We start from the raw sequence: 21,950 nt of genomic DNA on the forward strand, positions 1-21,950 counted from the left end.
CATCTGAGAAGATTGTTCTCCGTTTGGTTTGGGTTTTTTTTTAAGCTCAGAAAAAAATGTGAATTGCCAATCTCCACCCAAGCAGGCAAAAAGACTTTTGAGGACCAAGCTGGGCAGCTTCAGCTCCCCACCCCCCCCAGCGTTGCACGATGATTGGGGTTGGAAAAGAGCTTTAAGATAGTGGAGGGAAATATTTGAGGGCAGGTGGAGGGAGTTCTGCCCCTCTGCTCCACTCTGCTGACACCCCACCTGCAGTCCTGGGGCTCAGGAGAGACAGGAGGAGGGCTGGAGGAGACCACAAAGATGATGAGAGGGCTGGAAGCCCTCTGCTGTGAGGCCAGGCTGAGGGAGGTGGGGTTGTTCAGCCTGGAGAAGCAAAGGCTCCATCCTGGGAGACCTTCTGGTTGGCCTGTCAGGGTTTAAAGGAGTGATCAGAAAGCTGGGGACAGACTTTTGAGCAGGGCCTGTTGGGACAGGACAAGAGGGGATGGTTTGAACTGAAAGAGGGAGATTCAGACTACAGAGAAGGAAGAAATATTTTTACACTGAAGGTGGTGAGACCTTGGGACCCAGGGAGGTGGGAAATGCTCCATCCTCAGAACCAGGTCAGGTTGTCTGGGGCTCTGAGCAACCTCCTCTAGCTGCAGATGTCCCTGCTGACTGCAGTGGGGCTGGACCAGATGGCTTTTAAAGATCCCTTCCAGCCCCAAACCAATCCATGATTCTAGAGGACATCATCTCCCTGCAATTCCTCCCTGGGAATGTGCATTTCCCTCCCCCCCTCCCTGAGCCCCAAAAATCATCCTCCAGCAAATCAGATCTGTGCCAGCAGCACCCCTGAGCCACTTGCCTCAGGTACCCTTTGACTGCTGGCTCCCTCCAGCAGGGGGAGGGGGATGATGGAGGGATGCTGAGAGCTGGAGGAAGGTTGAACCCATCAAGGCAGGCTCCTTCCTGGGCTGACAGCTTCTCAAAGCCTTACAAATTGCTCTCTGGAGCAGCTTTGTTCATCTCATCACATCCTGGGGTGAGCCCTGCCAGCAAAGTTTGGTTCTCAGCCTCTTCGGGCTTCCAGGGAGCAGAGGCAGCTCCAAGCCCTTCACCACTCTGCTGTCATCCTCCCTGTGACAGCCACTGTCAGCAGGGGCAGTGATGGATGAGGTGGTTGGGGGCTGGCTGGGAGCCACACACCATCCATCACCTCTGCTCCAACCCTGCTGCTCCAGTGATGGGCAGACAGAAGCTTTTATCCACCACCACCATCACCATCATCATCATCACTCCAGAGATACCCCCAGCCTGAACTCTGCCCTGAGAAGGGACCAAGGTGAGGCCAGCTGTGGTTCAGGCTGCCACAAGTCCTCCTCTTGCCTGACAGCTTTGGTGCCTCATAGAATCACAGAACTGTCAGGGTTGGAAGGGAGCTCAAGGCTCAGCCAGTCCCAACCCCCCTGCCATGGGCAGGGACACCTCACACTACAGCAGGTTGCTCACAGCCACATCCAGCCTGGCTGCAAAAACCTCCAGGGATGAGGCTTCCACCACCTCCCTGGGCAACCTCTGCCAGGCTCTCACCACCCTCCTGGGGAAGAATTTCTTCCTAACATCCAATCTGAATCTCCCCACTTCTAGTTTTGCTCCATCCCCCCAGTCCTATCAGTCCCTGACACCCTCAAAAGTCCCTCCCCAGCTTTCTTGGATCCCCCTTCAGATCCTGGAAGGCCACAAGAAGGTCTCCTGGGAGCCTTCTCTTCTCCAGACTGCACAACCCCAACTCTCTCAGGCTGTCCTCATAGGAGAGGACAACACTGTTGATAAGGAAAAAAGGATAAAGAAGTTTGGGCTGTTCAGGCTGGAGAAGGCTCTGTGATGCTCTGCATTGCTGAACTCCATGATCTCAAACAGCTTTTCCAACCCAAGTGATTCTCTGATTCTACTTGCTGAAGCTCCACAAGTCACCACTGGCCTTGCACAGCGTGGATGGGGGTGGGATTCCCATGGGAAGCAGCCACTGCCTCTCAGCCAGCTGCCTCCTGGCCCTCTGCTCTTGCAGCCTTGGTGAACAGCACAGGAGATGGAGCAGGAGGACCAGCTGCCTGCAGAGCCATTTGTTTGCTGCCAAAAGGCTGCAATTCCTTCTACCCTGACAGCAACAGATTGCTGTGTTGGGATGGGAGCCTCACTGCCAGCTGGTCCAGGGAGCCTGGAAACAAACCATCTTCTGTGTGCTTGCAACCATCTCCAACTGCCAGGGAGAGCTCCAAAAGCTGCCTCATCCCATCTAGACCTGCTGGAAGGGAAATGGGGTCCCAGAGGGAGGCACTGACTGAAGGCTGAAGTCAGTTTTGCTTGGAAAAGACCTTGAGGATGATGGAGTCTCGTGCTCAGCCAAGGCCCTCAGCACCACATCTCTGCCTCTTGGGAACTCCCCCAGGGATGGGGATTCAACCACCTCCCTGGGAAGCCTCTTCCAGTCTTTGAGGACCCTTCCAAGGGAAGAAGTTTCTTCTAATATCCAACCTAGACCTGCCCTGGGGCAGCCTGAGGCCATTTCCTCTTGTCCTGTCGCTTGCTCCCTGGAAGAAGAGCCCAGCCCCCACCTGACTCCAACCTCCTTTCAGGGAGCTGTAGAGAGCAACGAGGTCTCCTCTCAGCCTCCCCTTTCTCCAGGTCCCTCAGGTGCTCCTCACCAGCCCTGCTCTCCAGATTCCTTGGGGCTGAATCCCTGTAACTGATTCCTCCAAGGCTCCTGGCAACCCTTCTCCTCCATCCCTGCCAGGCTGGGGGTGGGGGTGGGGGGGAAGGAGTCATCCCTGGGGCTGACAGCTCAGCCTCAGCTGACTGAGAGATCATCCATGGCATGTTACTGATCTGCTGGGTGCTGTGCCCTGGTGCTGGGACAATGATGGAGCTGTCTGGCTCTGTGACACGTGTGAGGCATCTGAAGAGCCAGCAGAGCCTCCTGCTCCGTGCCTCAGCATGCATTAGCCACAGGCTGTGCTGAGCTGAGGGGAATCATTACCCTCCCTGCCTTGGCCTTTTGGGTGGAGCTCAGCACCCATCCATCAGCCTTGCTGTCCTCTGGATGAGCTGCTCAGCACGCAGGCAGTGGCAAGGAGCTGGTCCCACAGGGCTTTGCCATTTGGGAAAGCAAAACAGATGGATGTGCTGTGCTGGGATGCAGAGATACTCAGGTTGGAGGCACCAGGAGCCTGGTGCAGGCAGCAGCTCTGTGATGGGACCCCCTCAGTGCTCTGAAGTTGCCCTTTTCCATGCCTCAGCAGCCTGCATTCTCCCAATTATGGATCCCCCAAGTCCTGCTGGAGCTTAGGAAGGTATTTAGGCTCTCAAAATGGAATTTAGGATTTACCTTCACCAGTGACTGCAGGATCAATGTGTGAGGCTTTGAGATACTCAGGTTGGAGGCACCAGGAGCCTGGTGCAGGCAGCAGCCCTGTGATGGGACCCCCTCAGTGCTCTGAGGTTGCCCTTTTCCATGCCTCTGCAGTCTTGATCCCCCAATTTCATAGCTGGAATTCCATAGAACCTTAGAATCCTTTAGGTTGGAAAAGCCCTTCAGGGTCACAGAGTCCAACCACAAAGCTACTCTACCAGCATGGAGCAGTAAGTCCAAGCACCTCTTGGCTTTTAAACACCTCCAGGGATATGGGGACTCCACCACCTCCCTGGGCAACCCATTCCAGTGCCTGACCATCCTTCCAGTGAAGTCTTTTGTCCTCATAGCCAACCTCAACCTCCCCTGGAGCAGCTTGAGGTCGTTTCCTCTTGTCCGATCCCTCGACAACAGGGAGAAGAGAGCAACTCCCACTTGTAGAGAGTGAGGAAGGTCTCCCCTCAGCCTCCTCCTCCTCTCCAGACCGAACAGCCCCCAGTTCCCTCAGCTGCTCCTCACCAGCTGTGAGGTTCTCCAGGCCTTTCCTCAGTGTGAAGACTCCACTCAGACCTCACTGTAGAGCTCCCCTTCACCACAGGGTGCTGCAGGATCACCACAGGGTGCTCAGGTCTGGCCCACCAAGAGGCAAACCAGCACTGGGTTAACAACCAGCTCCCAACTTTCTCCTGCTTGCAGCATCCTAGGAGGGCTTTTGGAGGCTGAAAACTCCTTCCCAGCTCCACCTGGTCCACCCCTCCCCTTTCCCTACAGCCCAGCAGGGCTCAGCCACCCTGCAACTCATCTTCCAGTCACCCCCAGGAGGGCAGGGAGCCAACATCCCCCCCCTCCCCAAACCCTCCTTAAATGTTTAAACAACCCCCACTCCTGGCAAAAAGGGTGACATCAGCAGCAGGTGATGGATGGCATTCCCTCAGGGGGCCCAGCAGCAGGACTGCATCTGCTGGTGGCTGGTCTGACTCTCCTGGCCCAGCTCCCAGTCCCTCTCTGCATCCCAGCCGATTGCTATCGACTCCCAGGGGCTCCAGAGCTGCTGGTGAGATGTTTGCTGAGCAAACTCAATCAAGACCTGGCTAAGAAGCCTGGTTGGATCAGCCCATTTGGGGCTGAGCAGGGAGAGGAGGGTTGAAAAAAAATAGAAAAAACCCAAAACAACCCCAGAATCCCAGCATAGAATCATGGAATTTTCAGGATTGGAAGGGACCTCAAGGCTCAGCCAGCCCCAACCCCCCTGCCATGGGCAGGGACACCTCACACCACAGCAGGTTGCTCACAGCCACATCCAGCCTGGCTGCAAAAACCTCCAGGGATGAGGCTTCCACCACCTCCCTGGGCAACCTCTTCCCAGTCTCTCACCCCCCTCCTGGGGAAGAATTTCCTCCTAACATCCACTCTGAATCTGCCCATTTCTGTTTCTCTTGGTGGGGGTTGGAAGGGACCTCTGGGGATCTTCCAGTCCAACCCCCCCTGCTCAAGCAGGGGAACCCACAGCAACTTGGCCAGGACCACAGTGCCCACGTGGGGTTGGAATCTCTCCAGGGAAGGATCACCATGGGGGAGATGCTGCTGCAGGGTTCTGTGGTGCTCAGCATCCTGCCCACAGCTCAGGGGCTGAGCAGGGCTCCAGCACCCCACAGCTGCTGTCAAATCATGGACCAAGAGCTTCAGAGACAGCAGCAACACATTCAGCCTGGCCAAGGGGAGCAGCACAGACACCCCAGGACCCCACACCCCACAGGGCACACCAGAGGAAAGGGAAATGCCAACCCTGTAGCCACCCCAGCGTAGTCCCCAGGCCCAAGAAGTCCTCATCCAGCACTGAGGACATCCTTGTGACTGCACCCCAGACTCAAACCATCACCTGGGGAGTCCTTTGGCACCTTTGCAGCACAGAAGCCCTCAGCTGGAGGGCTGAGTCAGGGCTGCCAGCCCCCACCCCTGCTCCAGAAGCATCTGTTGATGGCCCACAGGTCTCAGCAGACCTTGCTCTCAAGCCCACCACCCTCAACCCTCCCAACCAGCCCAGCTGGAGGGCACAGGGGAAGGAGACAAAGGCTGAGAGGGTGCCTGGGGAGGGTGCAGGAGATCATTCCTGTCTCTGGTGTTTTCCCAGGTGGCTGCCACACCTCAGTGTCCACAGCCAAGGGACATCATGGATGTGTACTCACAGCATGGGCTGGGGGCTCTTTTTGCCTTCCCTTTTATCTAAGGCAGCTTCTCTCATCACCAAGGAAGGAGCCAAGCAGCCTCTTGGACCACATTAGCCCTGCCTGAGGTTTCCTGCAGCTTGTGGAAGCCTTTAGATCCGTGCTGCCAGATGAACTATTTCAGACCTGATGCCTGCAGCCCAGCATTCTGAGCTCTTCTCAGTGACACCATCCGCTGCCTGGGGGACAGCCAGCTTGCAGGGCTGCCTTTTGCCACTGCCAATGTCTGATGGCTCATTGCCAGGCCCCCACAACCAGGCTGGGGGATGAAGGACCAGCAGTGGTACCCAAGGGGATAGTGGTGGAGGTGGCCACGACCCCTTGGAGCCCTCCAGCTCCTCCCCAGCACCACCAAACTCTGCTGGGAAGCATAGAAAGGTTTTGTTATCAGCCCAGGATGGAGACATCTCCACCAGCTCCACTCACCTGTGCTGGCCAGGAGGCCACATCCTGGCTGTAGCTTGGGGAGGAGAGGTGGAAGCTGCTGCAGCTCAGTGGTCGCCTTAGGACAGGCACCGAGGAGGAGGAGGAGGAAGAGGAGGAAGGATGGTCTGCTGAATCACCACTCAGGAGCTCTGGGGAGGAGCTGAGGGCAGGGTCAGCCCTCAGCCTCTGGAAAGAGGAGAAAAGGTTTGGAAGCTCAGCTTTAGGCTCCAGCAACCCCTTCCCAGTTCCTCATAGCCCAGGGAGATGCTCCACCTGCATCCCAGCACCACCTGCATCCCAGCTCCACCTGCATCCCAGCTCCACCTGCATCCCAGCACCACCTGCATCCCAGCTCCACCTGCATCCCAGCTCCACCTGCATCCCAGCACCACCTGCATCCCAGCTCCACCTGCATCCCAGCTCCACCTGCATCCCAGCACCACCTGCATCCCAACACCACCTGCATCCCAGCTCCACCTGCATCTCAGCTCCACCTGCATCCCAGCTCCACCTGCATCCCAGCACCACCTGCATCCCAGCTCCACCTGCATCCTAGCACCACCTGCATCCCAGCTCCACCTGCATCCCAGCACCACCTGCATCCCAGCACCACCTGCATCCCAGCTCCACCTGCATCCCAACACCACCTGCATCCCAGCTCCACCTGCATCCCAGCTCCACCTGCATCTCAGCACCACCTGCATCCCAGCACCACCTGCATCTCAGCTCCACCTGCATCCCAGCACCACCTGCATCCCAGCTCCACCTGCATCCCAGCACCACCTGCATCCCAGCTCCACCTGCATCCCAGCACCACCTGCATCCCAGCTCCACCTGCATCCCAGCACCACCTGCATCCCAGCACCACCTGCATCCCAGCTCCACCTGCATCCCAACACCACCTGCATCCCAGCTCCACCTGCATCCCAGCTCCACCTGCATCTCAGCACCACCTGCATCCCAGCACCACCTGCATCTCAGCTCCACCTGCATCCCAGCACCACCTGCATCCCAGCTCCACCTGCATCCCAGCACCACCTGCATCCCAGCTCCACCTGCATCTCAGCACCACCTGCATCCCAGCACCACCTGCATCCCAGCACCACCTGCATCTCAGCTCCACCTGCATCCCAGCTCCACCTGCATCCCAGCACCACCTGCATCTCAGCTCCACCTGCATCCCAGCTCCACCTGCATCCCAGCACCACCTGCATCCCAGCACCACCTGCATCTCAGCTCCACCTGCATCCCAGCTCCACCTGCATCCCAGCACCACCTGCATCTCAGCTCCACCTGCATCCCAGCTCCACCTGCATCCCAGCACCACCTGCATCCCAGCACCACCTGCATCTCAGCTCCACCTGCATCCCAGCTCCACCTGCATCCCAGCACCACCTGCATCTCAGCTCCACCTGCATCCCAGCTCCACCTGCATCCCAGCACCACCTGCATCCCAGCTCCACCTGCATCTCAGCTCCACCTGCATCCCAGCTCCACCTGCATCCCAGCACCACCTGCATCTCAGCTCCACCTGCATCCCAGCTCCACCTGCATCCCAGCACCACCTGCATCTCAGCTCCACCTGCATCCCAGCACCACCTGCATCCCAGCACCACCTGCATCTCAGCTCCACCTGCATCCCAGCTCCACCTGCATCCCAGCACCACCTGCATCCCAGCTCCATCCTCTCACCCTTGGGCTCAAGACCTCACCATTCAGAGGCCAAACTTTGGCAAGGAGCAGGAGATTAAAACACAAAAATCCCTAAATCAGCTTCAACAACCCCCCAAAATATAGACTTCAAGAGACCCTCACCCCTCCATCTATCCCTAGGGGGTTGCTCTTCCTCAGCCCAAACTGCCTCAGGGAAGAGGAGAAAGGGTTGGGAAGCTCAGCTTTAGGCTCTAGCAACCCTCTCCCAGTTCCTCATACCCAAGGGAGATGCTCCACCTGCATCCCAGCTCCACCTGCATCCCAGCTCCACCTGCATCCCAGCTCCATCCTCTAACCCTTGGGCTCAGCACCTCACCATTCAGAGGCCAAACTTTGGCAAGGAGCAGGAGATTAAAAGGCAAAATCCCTAAATCAGCTTCAACAACCCCCAAAAATAGACTTCAAGAGACCCTCACCCCTCCATCTATCCCTGGGGGGTTGCTCTTCCTCAGCCCAAACTGCCTCAGGGGAGGAAAAACAAAGAAACTCATTAAGAAGAAAAAAAAAATCATCTTATTAATTAGCTTTGTGTCAATTACCTTCACTGCCATAATTAATTTGGTTCATTCCCTTATTAACAGCAGCCCAGCCCTGCCTCCATCCATCCATCCTTTATGGGGAGCACCTGCCCAGCTCCCAGCTGCCTCTGATGGGAACCAGTTGCTTTCTCCCCCCTGCCCCCAGCCCTTAAAAGAGGTGGTTGGAGGGGGGAGAGATGTTGGGAGGCTTCACTTGCCCTTGGTGAGGGGATTGTGTGTGCTGGAGAGGCTGCCCAGGAAGGTGAGGAGGACTTGTGTGGGTTAAGCAGGTGGGTTGGAGGTTCTGATGCTGCTGGGTGAGCTCTGGGACCAGTTGGGGCATGGTGGGGTGGGCAGGTAACCTCAGAAGGGATCTTTTCCATCCTCTTCATTGATGTTGCCTGGGTGGTTGCTCTCTCCCCAAGGCTCTGCCTGCATCTTGAGCTTGTCCCAGCTTGCTCTTGTCCTAGAAGTCTCTAACTTTGGTGTCAGGCAGGGGGACAGGCAGCAGGCTTCTACCCAGCAGTGCCAGGGAATGAGGGGGTGGGAAACTGAGGCAGGGCTCTGTTGTCTACTCCTGAAAGCCAGAGAGACCTCTCCCTTTTTGGCCTTGATGCAGCAGTAGGGAGAGGATTATCCCCTGGGACTCAGCTCTTGAGTATTGTGTCCAGTTTTGGACACCTCAGCACAAGAGAGATGTGAAGGTGCTGGAGCCAGGGCAGGGGAGGGCAAGGAAGCTGGGAAGGGCCTGGAGAATAAATGTGATGAAGAGCAACTGAAGGAGCTGGGGAGGGTTAGTGTGAAGAAGAGGAGGCTGAGGGGAGAACTCATGGCTGTCTACAACTCCCTGAAAGGAGGTTGTGGAGAGGTTGGTGCTGGTCTCTTCTCACAGGGAATTAGTGATAGAACAAGAGGGGATGGCCTTGAGCTGCCCCAGGGCAGATTTAGACTGGACAGTAGGAAGAGTTTGTTCACAGCAAGAGTGGTCAGGGATTGGAATGTGCTGCCCAGGGAGGTGGTGGAGTCCCCAAGCCTGGAGGTGTTTGAAGGTGGTTTGGACGTGGTGCTTGGGGCTATGGTTTAGGGCTGACCCTTGCAGAGCAGGGCTCTGGGTTGGCCTTGGTGATCCTGAGGCTCTTTTCCAACCTGAATGCTTCCGTGATTGCTGGTGCTTGTGAAGGAGTGGCCAAGCACTGGAACAAGCTGCCCAGAGGGGTGATGGAGTCACCCCGTGGTGCCAGGGCACTTTGGGGATGTGGTTCAGTGGGCATGGGGGTGTCAGGTGGACGACCTTAGAGTTAATGGCTCAGTGATTCCATGGTTCTGTGGAGGGTTTCCAGCTACCCTAGGGCCAAATCCTGCATTCAGCAGACTGCTCTCCTCCTCTTCCATTAAATCACAGAAAGGTCCAGCGTGGAAATGACCTCCAAAAACTCCTCCAGTCCACCCCCCCTGCAGTCAGCAGAGACAATCCTCAACCAGACCGAGCTGCCCCGGGCCTCTCTGAGCCTCACCTTGAATCCCTCCATGGAAGGGACCCCAACCACCCCCCTGGGCACCCAGCACAGCCCCTCTGAGCTGCCCTACCTGAGGGGAGAGGGCATGGCCCTCGGTGGGCAGCGAGTGGTACGCAGACTCTGGCGTCGGCAGCGAGCGGCCGGAGACAGGGACGCCCAGGGATGGGGATACGGGGGCTGTGCCCACTGCTGGCTGCTGGCACTCCCCCTGGCTGCTGGGGGAGAGAGGTTGGAGTGCCGGGGGCGCAGGGGGGGGCCGGTGTTCGTGCAGGGAGGCGGCGAAAGCCAGGCGGCCGCAGTGCATCGCCGGCTGCTGGCTGCCCGCCCGCAGCAGAGCCAGCACGGAGCTGTAGCGGTACCAGTCCTCGTCCTTGCCGGCAGACAGCTTCATCCTGGGCTGGTTGGTGCGGGGGTAGATGGCAAAGAAGGCTTCGCCCACCCTCCTGCTCCTCCTCCTGCTCCTCTCCCCCCTCCCCGGGAGGCGCAGGGCTTCGATGCGCAGCCTCACGTCGTGGTTTTTGTCGTTCTTGCAGAAACCTGCTGGGAGCAAGGCAGGGCTGGACCGTGCTGAAGGGTCCGGCTCAAGCAGGGCTGGGCTGAAGGGTCCAGCTCAGCAGGGTCGAGCTAAAGGGGGTGGCTCAGGGCTTGTGTTCCAGACCCCTCCCCAGCTTTCTTGCCCAAAGAGAGGTTTGGGTTGGAGATTAGAAACTATTTCTTCACTGAGAGCACCATCAGGGGCTGGAAGAGGCTGCCCAGGCCAGGGGTGGGGTCATCATCCCTGGAGATGTGCAAAAGACATTTGGATGAGGAGCTTAGGGCCCAGAGGCATCACATTCTCTGGAGGCTTTCAAGCCCCATCTGGATGTGTTCCTGTGAGACCTGTGCTAGATTTTACAGTCCTGCTCTGGCAGGAGGGGGTTGGACTCGAGGATCTTTGGAGGTCCCTTCCAACCCCTAACATCCTGTGATCTCCTGGGCTCATCCAGCAGCAGCTCTGCTCTGTGGATGCTAGCAAAAAGGGTTATCCAGCCTGGATAGAGGCAAGCATGGGTAACTAGTGATAGGAGGAGAGGGAATGGCCTGAAGTTACAGAATCAAGCAGGTTGGAAGAGACCTCCAAGATCATCAAGTCCAACCCATCACCCAACCCTGATTAATCAACCAGACCATGGCACTAAGTGCCTCATCCAGGCTTTCCTTAAACACCTCCAGGGATGCTGACCCCCACCACCTCCCTGGGCAGCCCCTTCCAAGGCCAATCTCTCTGTCTGTGGAGAACTTCTTGCTAAGATCAAGCCTAAACTTCCCCCTGCACAGCTTGAGACTGTGTCCTCTTGCTCTGTTGTTAGTTGTCTGGGAGAAGAGCCCAACCCTCACCTGGGTGCAACCTCCCTTCAGGTAGCTGTAGACCGCAATGAGCCTCCTCTTCTCCAAGCTAAACACCCCCAGCTCCTCCTCATAGGGCTTGTGCTCCAGACCCCTCCCCAGCTTTCTTGCTCTAAGGGAGGTGTGGGTTGGAGATTAGAAACAATTTCTTCACTGAGAGGGCCATCAGGGGCTGGAAGAGGCTGCCCAGGCCAGGGGTGGGGTCACCATCCCTGGAGATGTGCAGAAGACATTTGGATGAGGAGCTCAGGACCATGGTCTAGCAGTTCTGTACAGGCAGGTGTTAGGTTCTGGTTGGATTTGACCTTCAGGGCTTTTCCCACCAGGTGTTTTTATGGCTCTAGGGAGGGGTGGTGTTTGCATGGTTAGTGGTGTTGGCCCCACTCCCCAAGCTGAACCTGTCCTCCCCACCCCACCCAGCCCTGCCAGCCTTGGCTCTCCAGCTCAGGGCTTTGCTGCAGGGGCGAAGGGATGAGCACGGGGCAGGGGGTTGGGGCCAGGCTGCAGAGCCCTGCTCCTGTCTCACCTTCCTTCTCAGCCCACCTCTGGGTGGCACCCAGCCCCTTACCTCTGGGGAGGGTGAAGGTGAACTTCCTCTTCTGGAAGGAGTAGATCTGGTGGAGGTCTCTCTGCTCGATGGCGTCGGTGGTGCCGGTGCAGCTCTGGACCACCTCCCCGGCGTTGATGCGGAGCTGGATGCCAGCACCAGAGCCCTGCAGCAGGGGGTTCTCCACGGTCAGCCTCAGGGCATAGCAGCCCCACTGGTTAAACTGGGCACTCACCACCTCAAACTCAAAGTCCAGGGTCTTCTCCTCAGCCTTCAGGCGGGAGCGCTGCAGGGCCAGGGGGATAGGAAGCTCCCCTGCCCTGCCTGCCATGGGGGCAGGGGGAGGTCTCTCTCCAGGTCCCTGCTCAATAGCTGGCACTTTGCAGTTCTCTGCCCTCCTGGCAGCCTGGGGCAAGTTTCTGAGCCAAGCCAACTCCCCTGCCACTTTCCCCTCCTTCTCAGCAGGGCAATGCCTGGGGGTGCCCCTGGGTACGCCTTGGTTTCAGCTCTGCCCTTGGCAGCTTTTGAAGGCAGCAACAAGAAGAGGAAGAGAAATCCCAGCCTCTGAAAAAGCCTCTTTGGGTGCAGTGAGGAGATGTTGAGAGCTTTCCTGCCCCTGGACAAGGGCTCTGAACTCCAGTTTGTTTGCTGGGAAACCAGGTAACAAGATACAAAGTGGTGGCTGCCTTCCAGCTAACAGCCCCAGGCTATCCAGGGTGATGCCAAGCACACAGACCCGTGTGCACAGGGCCTGCTGAGGCAGGCTGTGGCTTCCTGCAGCTCCCTGGGGAGCTGGTGGCTCCTCAAGCCCTATTCTTTCCAAGATCCACCAGAGAATGGTTTGCTGCATGTTGCAGAGCCTCCAGGAGAAGCTGGTGTTGAACCCTAGAACTGTCAGGGTTGGAAGGGAGCTCAAGGCTCAGCCAGTCCCAACCCCCCTGCCATGGCCAGGGACACCTCACACTACAGCAGGTTGCTCACAGCCACATCCAGCCTGGCTGCAAAAACCTCCAGGGATGAGGCTTCCACCACCTCCCTGGGCAACCTCTGCCAGTGTCTCACCACCCTCATGGGGAAGAATTTCTTCCTAACATCCAATCTGAATCTCCCCACTTCTAGTTTTGCTCCATTCCCTCCCAGTCCTGTCACTCCCTGACACCCTCAAAAGTCCCTCCCCAGCTTTCTTGGAGCCCCCTTCAGATCCTGGAAGGCCACAAGAAGGTCTCCTGGGAGCCTTCTCTTCTCCAGACTGCACAACCCCAACTCTCTCTGTCTGTCCTCATAGCAGAGCAGCTCCAGCCCTCTGCTCATCCTCATGGCCCTTCTCTGGACATGCTCCAGGATCTCCAGATCCTTCCTGGAGGATGCTCTTGAAGCTGACTGTTACCTCAGCTTCCAAAAAGCAGATGGGGCATGCAGCCACCTGAGCCCCAGCATGGTGAGGGTTGAAGTGACCTCTGGAGCTCATCCAGTCCAACCCCCTGCCAAAGCAGGGCACCCACAGCAGCCTGCCCAGCAGCACAATGCCCAGGGAGGGTTGGAAGCTCTCCACAGAAGGAGGTTCCACAACCTCTCTGGGCAGCCTGCTCCAGGCCTCCAGCACCCTCAGCACCAAAGAAGGTTCTCCTCATCTTCAGGTGGAACCTCCTGGGTTCCAGTTTGTGCCCATTGCTCCTTGTCCTGTTCCTGGGCACCACCAAGAGTCTGGCCCCAGCCTCTTGCCCCCCACAGCTCCTTCAGCTCTTGCTGAGCATTGCTGAGCTCCCCTCTGGGGCTGCTCTTCTGCAGGCTCTCAGCCCCAGGGCTCTCAGCCTTTGCTCCTCACAGAGCTGCTCCAGGCCCCTCAGCAGCTCTGTAGCCTCCCCTGGACTCTCTCCAGCAGTTCCCTGTCTCTCTTCAAGAGGGGAGCCCAGGATTGGACCAAATCTTTCATCTGTGGCCTGACTAGGGCAGAGTAGAGGGGGAGGAGAGCTTCCCTTGACCTACTGCCCACTCTTTTTCATGTACCCCAGGAGACCATTGGTCTTGTTGGCCATGAGGGCACACTGCTGGCTCATGAGGAACTTGTTGCCCACCAGCACTCCCAGCTCCTTCTCCATGGAGCTGCTTCCCAGCAGGTCAGCTCCTCCCCTGTCCCAGTGCCTGCATGTGGCTCAGGAGCCTTCCAGGGCTGATGCCCTGAGGCAGAGCTGGCTGTGGAGGAGTTTTCCTCCAGTTCTGCTTTCCTCCAGCTCAGCACTGAGTGTTTCTGGCTGCTTCAACCTGAGCTGAGCTCCCTGCCTGCTAAACCTGCTGCTGACCCAGCTGAGCACCTGGAGCTTAGTCCTACCAGGAGCATTTCAGAGCTCCTTGGTGTGGGGTGGGCAGCAGCTGGGGGCAGCACAGTCAGATCCTCCCCCCAGGAAGCCTCCTGCCCTGTCAGATCTCATTGCCTGGTGGCTGCTGAGAAGAGCAAGTTCCCACAGCTTTTTTTGGGAGGTCTCCAGTGAAAAGTGAGCTGGAGCTGGGGCTGAGCTAGCAGATGGCCCTTCTCTAAGACAGCTCCATAGAAAAACTCCACATTCCAGCCCCTTTCACACTGCTGCAAGCTTGGAACAACAAGATTATCCTCGGGGGGGAGGGAGGGAGGGAGGGAGGGAGGGAGGCTGGCTTGGGGGATAGACCCTGGGGCATAAGGTTTGGGCTTTTGAAAATGTCTGCTCTGGGAGCAGCCCAGGGAGCTACAAGGCATCAGGGCAAGGACCTCTAGCTTGCCTCCAAGAATCTCTCTGAGAGGGTGGCTGAGAGATGGACTCAGAAGAATCAAATCCTTAGGCTCCCTGCTGCTTCCAGGCTTGTACCTCCCAGGCCTCCCTCAGGTTCTTTTTTGGGAGAGAAAAATCTAAGCTGAAGCCTCACCCTAGAGGTACAGATCCTGACCCCAGCCTTGGCTTGGGGCATTTAAAACCTTCTGCTTTGAATCACAGAATGCTTTGGGTTGGAAGGGACCTTAAAAGATAATCCAGTTCCAACCCCCCAGCCATCAGCAGGGACATCTCCCACCAGCCCAGGTTGCTCAAGGTCTCATCCAGCCTGGCCTTGGACACCTCCAGGGAGCCACAACCTCCCTTGGGCAACCTGTTCCAGTGTCTCCTCACCCTCACTGGCAAGAATTTCTTCCCAATCTCCAGCCTCAGTCTGCCCTACTCAAGCTGCTTTTGCAGTGAGGATGTTGTGGAGGTGAGGATGAGGACAAGAGGAAAATGTGTCAAGATTCAGGGTGGGTTAGGGCATGAATCATAGAATCTCAGAGCATAGGAGGTTGGAAGGATCCTCCAGGGATCATTGAGTCCAACCCCCTTGCCAGAGCAGGATCACACCAGGAATGCATCCAGGTGGGGTTGGAAAGGCTCCAGAGAAGGAGATCCACAACCCCCCTGGGCAGCCTGCTCCAGGGCTCTGTCAGCCTCACTGTGAAGAGGTTTCTCCTCATGTTGAGCTGAAATCTTCTATGTTCAAGTTGGAATCCATTGCTCCTTGTCCTATTCCTGTGTGCACCCAAGAGAGCCTGCCCCCCACCCCTCAGCTATTGATGGACATTGATCAGATCCCTCTCAGCCTTCTCTTCTCCAGACCAAACAGCCCCAGGGCTCTCAGTCTCTCTCCACAGGGGAGATGCTCAAGTCCCCAAATCATCCTCCTGGCTCTCCCTTGGACTCTCTCCAGCAGATCTCTGTCTCTCTTGGCCTGGGGAGCCCAAAACTGGCTGGCTGGCTTCCTTGAGAGGGCTGAGAGCATGACTGCCTTTAACACTGCTGGAGGAGCTGCTGGTTCCTTGTCCTGGTGGCTGGAGCCCACTCAGTGCTCCCAAAGCAGAGCAAGATGTTTTCTCCCAGCTGAGAGCCAAAGGAGGGCTTGAATTGAATGGGGGATGCTGCTCTGAGCTGGGTCTCCCACAGAGTCATGGAATCATAGAATTGTTCTTGCTGGAAAAGAGCCTTGAGGTCATCAAGGCCAAGCATTCTGCAACTCTGTTGAGGCTGGTGCCAACCCATGGCCCTCAGCACCACCTCCAGGGGTGGGGATTCCACCACCAGCCTCTTGCAGCCTTTGAGAACCTTTGCAGTGAGGAAATTTCTCTTCATGTCCAACCTAAACCTTCCCTGGTGCAGCTTGAGGCTATTTCCTCTCATCCTGTGACTTGTTCCTTGGGAGAGGAGACCAACCCCCACCTGCCTCCATCCTCCTTTCAGGGAGCTGTAGAGGGCAAGGAGATCTCCCCTCAGCCTCTTTTTTCCTCCCAGCTCCCTCACAGCTTCTCCTGATGGCAATCCATGCTGCTGGTCCCCCATGGAGACATCACCATCCTGCTCATGTGTAACTGGGACTCACTCCAGCCCCTCCTTGAGCCTCCATGCTGGGCAGGGGAGGATCCCCACAGGCTGTTGAACCATTTTGCCTCCCTGGGAACATCAAGCTGGTGTCTGGGTGAAGGATCACACCTTGGCCTTCAGCTCCCCAGTGCTTTAGAAAGTTTCCTCCCCTTCAATTGAAACCCTGCCAGGCTCTAATGTGGAGCTGCGGAGCTGCTTCCTCCTGAACCAGCCTGCTTCATTTCCCTCCTGCTCCCTCCCCCCTTTGTGCAAACACATGATGGGGCCACCACTAATGAGAGCATCATCAAAGGCTAATTTTCCCATCCTCTCAGCCAAGCACAATTCCCTCATGCAGCCTTTGCCCAGCTGCTCCACAACCTGTAGGGGCAGCAGGTCTGCAGGTGCTACCTCCGTCCCTCATGTCCAGGTGGCACAGACAAACTTGGGGCTGAGACCTTCCTTCCTGTACCTGGGCTGGAGCAATCCTCACTGTCAGTACAGACTGGGGGTGGAGGTGATGGAAAGCAGCCCTGTGGAAAAGAATTTGGGGGTGCTGGTGGGGGAGAAGCTGGAGAGGAGCCAGCACTGGGCCCTTGCAGCACAGAAGGCAAATCCCAGCCTGGGCTGCAGCCAAAGCAGTGTTGGCAGCAGAGCCAGAGAGGTGATTCTGACACTGTGCTCTGCTCTGCTGAGACCTCACCTGGAGTGCTGTGTGCAGGGCTGGAGCCCTCAGCACAGGAAGGACATGGACCTGATGGAGAGGGTCCAGAGGAGGCCAGGAAAATGCTCAGGGGGCTGGAGCAGCTCTGCTATGAGGACAGGCTGAGGGAGCTGGGGGTGTTCAGCCTGGAGAAGAGGAAGCTCCAGGGAGACCTAAGAGCAGCCTGCCAGGACCTGAAGGGGGCTACAAGAAGGATAGAGAGAGAGTTTGCAAAGGCCTGCAGGGACAGGACCAGGGGCAATGGCTTCAAACTAGAGCAGAGCAGATTGAGATGGGATGTGAGGAACAAGTCCTGCACCATGAGGGTGGTGGAACACTGGAACAGGTTGTCCAGGGAGGTGGTTGAGGCTCCATCCCTGGAGATCTTCCAGGTGAGGCTCACAAGGCTCTGAGCAACCTGATCTAGTTGGGGATGTCCCTGCTGACTGCAGGGGGGTTGGACTGGATGAGCTTTGCAGGTCCCTTCCAAGCCAGCCCATTCTATGATTTCCCCACTCCCAAATCCCAGCTTCCATGGCTCTGTTGGGAAAGAGGTTGACTCCCTGGAGGGTGTGGGGTCTTGGCAGGCTGTGAGGTGAAAGGTGGCACCTGGCTGGAGCTCTGCCTGTGTAATGAGCTCCAGGTTTGGGGTTGGGAAGCTGTGTAGCAGTGGTGAGGGCTGGGTGGTATGGCCAGGGGTGGCTTCCTGCTGCCCTTAGCTCTGCTCCTCCAGGAGAAAAAAACTCTTTTCCCTCTTTGTGGGCACAGCAAGAGGCAGTGGCTGCTGGGTCACGCCTGGATCTCAATGCTTCTCCTGCAAGACAAGACAGACTCAGGGGATCACCACACACCAGGAGCAGACACTTCTCCAGAAGCAGAAAAAGCATCTGGGAGAGACCTTACCCTGTGGGACAGAGGCCAAGGATGCAGGTAGTGAGGGGCTGGGAGGTGCTGGAGGGTCTCTGCACCCTGCAGCTGCTGCTGGGCACTGGGAGAGGTGTGAGGAACAGGAAACCCCAAAGCCTCTCCACCTTTCCCTGGCTCCTGCTTCTCCCATGCCTTGGGTGGCTCTTCCCAGCCTGGTCCCTGCTGCCCAAGGGCAGTCTGGCAAACCCCAGAGTCAGAGGACTTGTGCTGGTTGGAAAAGACCTTTAAGATTTCTTGAGTCCAAGCAGCCTCTAACTCTGCTAAGGCTGGGGCTAAACCTTGGCCCTCAGCAGCACATCTCTGCCTCTTCAGACCACCTCCAGGGGGAGGGATTCAACCACCTCCCTGTGCCAGTGTCTGGGAGCCCCTTCAGGCAAGGTTCTCTCCTGCTGTCCAACCTGAAGCTCCCCTGCTGCAACTTGAGGTTGTTTCCTCTCACCTTAAGGTCTGAAAGATGAGACCAAACCCACTCCTGACTCCTCTGCTTGATCCCTCTGGAGTGAAATAGCTTCCCTTGAAATTGTGCATGAGTACAAACCACAGAGTCACTAAGGTTGGGAAAATCCCTCTCGCCCTACTTGGGTGGGAGCTGCATGGCCAAGGCTTGCATTTCCTTTCCCAACAGCCATTTCTGAGCCCAAAATGCCAAGCTGCTGGAATACCCAACCCAGGCTGGGCATTAAAGTGCCCTGAGATGTTTTACTGTGGCAGCAACTCCCTTGCAGGGCTGCTGTGCATCTCTGTAAGGATCACTTTGTTAAGCTGTTGTCTTGGATGAAGGGGAAAAAAAAACCTCCTCAAACCTCTGTGCCTTGGAATTTCAGCCTTTTCCCAGGAAGGACCTTTGGGATCCAGCAGCAGCATTTCATGTTTACAAAGAAACTGAAGGAAGCACTGAATGTTAGAAGTTGGAAAGGACCTCCAGAGATCATCCAGTCCAAAGCAGTTTCACCCTAGGGTAGTCCTCCCAGGAATGCATCCAGGTGGGGTTGGAAAGTCTCCAGGGAAGGAGACTCCACAACCCCCCTGGGCAGCCTGCTCCAGGGCTCTGTCACCCTCACTGTCAAGAAGTTTCTCCTCATGTTGAGCTGAAATCTTCTCTGTTCAAGCTTGAACCTGTTGTTCCTTGGCTTATCACTGTGCACCACCTAAAGAGCCTGGCCCCCTCCCCTTGACCCCCACCCCTCAGCTATTGATGGACATTGAGCAGATCCCTCTCAGCCTTCTCTTCTCCAGACCAAACAGCCCCAGGGCTCTCAGTCTCTCTCCACAGGGGAGATGCTCAAGTCCCCAAATCATCCTCCTGACTCTCCCTTGGACTCTCTCCAGCAGGTCTCTGTCTCTCTTGACCTGGGGAGCCCAGAACTGGACACAGGATTGCAGCTGTGGTCTCAGCAGAGCAGAGTAGAGGTGGAACAGAACCTCCCCAGCCCTGTGGCCACACTTCTCTTGCTGCCCCCCAGGCTCCCATTGGTCTCTTGGCCACCAGGGCACATTGCTGCCCCATGCAGAACTTGCTGCCCACCAGCACTCCAAGGTCTTTCTCTGTGGAGCTGCTCTCCAGCAGGGCAGCCTCTAACCTGTCCTGGTGCCTGCTGTGACTGCTCCCCAGCTGCAGGACCCTGACCTTGTCCTGATTGAACTCCCTGAGGTTTGCCTGCAGCTAGCTCTCAGCTCTGGTTGGATGGCAGCACAGCCTGAGGGGTGTCAGCCACTCTCCCCCAGCTTTGTATCATCAGAGAACTTGCTGAGGATGCTCTCAATGCCCTCAGCCAGGTGGTTGCTAAAGATCTTGAACCAAACTGGATCCAGCACTGCGCCCTGGGGCACACCACTGGCTGCAGGAAAGGAGGAGGAGAAAAAAGATCACAACAACCTTGCAGGTCATTTTGTTCAGCTTGGGCCACGAGGTTTTGGCTAAAAATTAAGCTCAGCCTTCAACCTTGATTAATTTTCCTCTGCTCCACTTGCTGTCACATGTGGCCTGTGCATCTGTTTGTCCAGGTTCTAAACTTTTCTTCTATGTTGCTGTCTCCTGGACTCCCTGCAGCTGCTGGGAAAGATCTGTTGGGGCCAAGGAGCAGGTGGAGAAGGGCAGCAAAGCAAAGCTGCCTGCTCCTCCTAGCTGCCTGCACTCACCCCTGGAGCCAAGCATCCCCCTCCTTGGCACCCTGAGATGTTTCCCATCTTCTCCAGGCTGTTTCTTGCCCTGTCCCTCCCTGACACTTGCTGTGCAAGCCCTGAGCAGGACCTGGACTTGAGCAAAGCCTTTGACACTGTCCTATGGGACCACATCCTGGTCCCCAAGCTGGTGCAGCCTGGGTTTGATGTTTGGAACACTCAGGGGATAAGGAACTGGCTTGATGGTTGCACCCAAAGAGTGGCTGTCAATGGTTCCATGGCCCAGGGGAGGCCAGGGACAAGTGGAGTCCCTCAGGGGTCAGTGCTGGGCCCAGGCTTGTTCAACATCTTTGGTGGTGACATGGACAGTGGTGCTGAGGCACCATCAGCACCAAGCTGACAGGCTGGAGGGAAGGGATCCATCCTGAGGGACCTGGACAGGATGCAGGGCTGGGCTCAGAACAACCTCCTGAGGTTCAACAAGACCAAGGGCAAGGTCCTGCAGCTGGGTCAGGGCAATCCCAAGCACAGCTACAGGCTGGGCAGGGACTGGCTGGAGAGCAGCCCTGAGGAGAGGCACTTGGGGGTGCTGGGGGAGGAGAAGCTCAGCAGGAGCCAGCAGTGAGCACTTGCAGCCCAGAGAGCCAAGCAGAGCCTGGGCTGCAGCAAGAGAAGTGTGGCCAGCAGGCCAGGGAGGGGATTCTGCCCCTCTGCTCCACTCTGCTGAGACCACACCTGGAGCTCTGGGTCCAGTTCTGGAGCCTCTGTTCCAGGAAGGATCTGGAAGGTGCTGGAAGGTGTCCAGAGAAGGGCCACGAGGGTGAGCAGAGGGTTGGAGCTGCTCTGCTATGAGGACAGACTGAGAGAGTTGGGGTTGTGCAGTCTGGAGAAGAGAAGGCTCTGAAGAGACCTTCTTGTGGCCTTCCAGGATCTGAAGGGGGCTCCAAGAAAGCTGGGGAGGGACTTTTGAGGGTGTCAGGGAGTGACAGGACTGGGGGGGGATGGAGCAAAACTAGGAATGGATAGATTCAGATTGGATGTTAGGAAGAAATTCTTCCCCATGAGGGTGGTGAGAGACTGGCAGAGGTTGCCCAGGGAGGTGGTGGAAGCCTCATCCCTGGAGGTTTTTGCAGCCAGGCTGGATGTGGCTGTGAGCAACCTGCTGTGGTGTGAGGTGTCCCTGCCCATGGCAGGGGGGTTGGGACTGGCTGAGCCTTGAGCTCCCTTCCCAAACCCTGCACCATTTTGGTGTTCTCTGATTCTCTGTCGTGGGTTATTTATATTCATCCCCGGCCCTTGTGCCTTTGCAAGGGGGGATGCTACTTGGTTTTGCTCGCCTGGTGGGCTCTGTCTGAACCTAAAATCCACCTTTTATTCCCCAGGGGCTTGTTTGAGCCCCAGTGATTGACAACAAAAAACTTAGTTCCTATCCCCTTGCACCTTGCACTGCAACCCCTCCCCCCCTGGCCCAAAAATCTGCAGAGGCAGGATTTGGGGAAAGGGGGAAAAGGGATTGGGCTCCCCTCTTCCTTCCACTCAGGCTGCATTTACCACCAGACCAAGCGAATGGGCCCTCGTTTTGCTCTTCCGAGCGAAGGGGGAGGAGGGGAAACTGTTTGTGCATTCTCCCATTGGACGAGGAGCGAAAAGGGAAGGATGGGAGGGAGGGGAGAGAAACAGGAAGGCGAGAGAAGGAGGGAAGGAGGGAGGGAGGGAGTGGGGAGAGGATGGGAGAGGAGAGGAACCGGGGGGGGGGGGACGTGGGGGAGGTGAGGGGAGGAGGTAACATAACTCTAATGGAATAAAACAAAGGGAGGGCGAGGGAAAGAGAAGGGCAGGGAGGAGCCAGGGGGGAACGGAAAGGGAGGGAGGAAGGAGAGGGGAGAGAAAAGAGAGGCAGGAGAGAGGACAAGAGGAAGGAGCGCGGGAGGGGGGAGAGAAGTAAGGAGAAGGAGGGGAAGGGAGAGAGAGTGGGAGGGAGGGTGCAGGCGGAGCAGAATAGGAGGAGGAAGGACGGGAGGGGGGAAATGAGATCGCGAGGGGAGGGGAGGGAACAGAGGGACTGAAGGAGGCGAAGGGAGGCTAGGGAGGATGCGCAGGGAGGGAGGAGAAGGAGGGAGA

At 57.1% G+C, this 21,950-nt stretch overlaps 1 protein-coding gene across 1 annotated transcript in view; it reads right to left on the reverse strand.

Moving 5' to 3' along the window:
• Positions 1-12,057, reverse strand: part of LOC128980504 (coiled-coil domain-containing protein 33-like) — a gene marked incomplete at its 3' end in the record, with an annotated part of 44,911 nt that extends 32,854 nt beyond the window's left edge. Inside the window, exons 1-3 of the mRNA XM_054398976.1 lie at positions 11,748-12,057; positions 9,864-10,330; positions 6,046-6,231 (exon numbers count right to left, since the gene is read on the reverse strand). Coding sequence (XP_054254951.1) covers positions 6,046-6,231; positions 9,864-10,330; positions 11,748-12,057 — 963 coding nt within the window. The remainder of the gene's footprint in view (positions 1-6,045; positions 6,232-9,863; positions 10,331-11,747) is intronic.
• Positions 12,058-21,950: the final 9,893 nt, after the last annotated feature.

The sequence above is a fragment of the Indicator indicator genome, unplaced genomic scaffold, assembly GCF_027791375.1.
Source record: "Indicator indicator isolate 239-I01 unplaced genomic scaffold, UM_Iind_1.1 iindUn_scaffold_218, whole genome shotgun sequence".
In the NCBI taxonomy this organism is placed as follows: Eukaryota; Metazoa; Chordata; class Aves; order Piciformes; family Indicatoridae; genus Indicator; species Indicator indicator.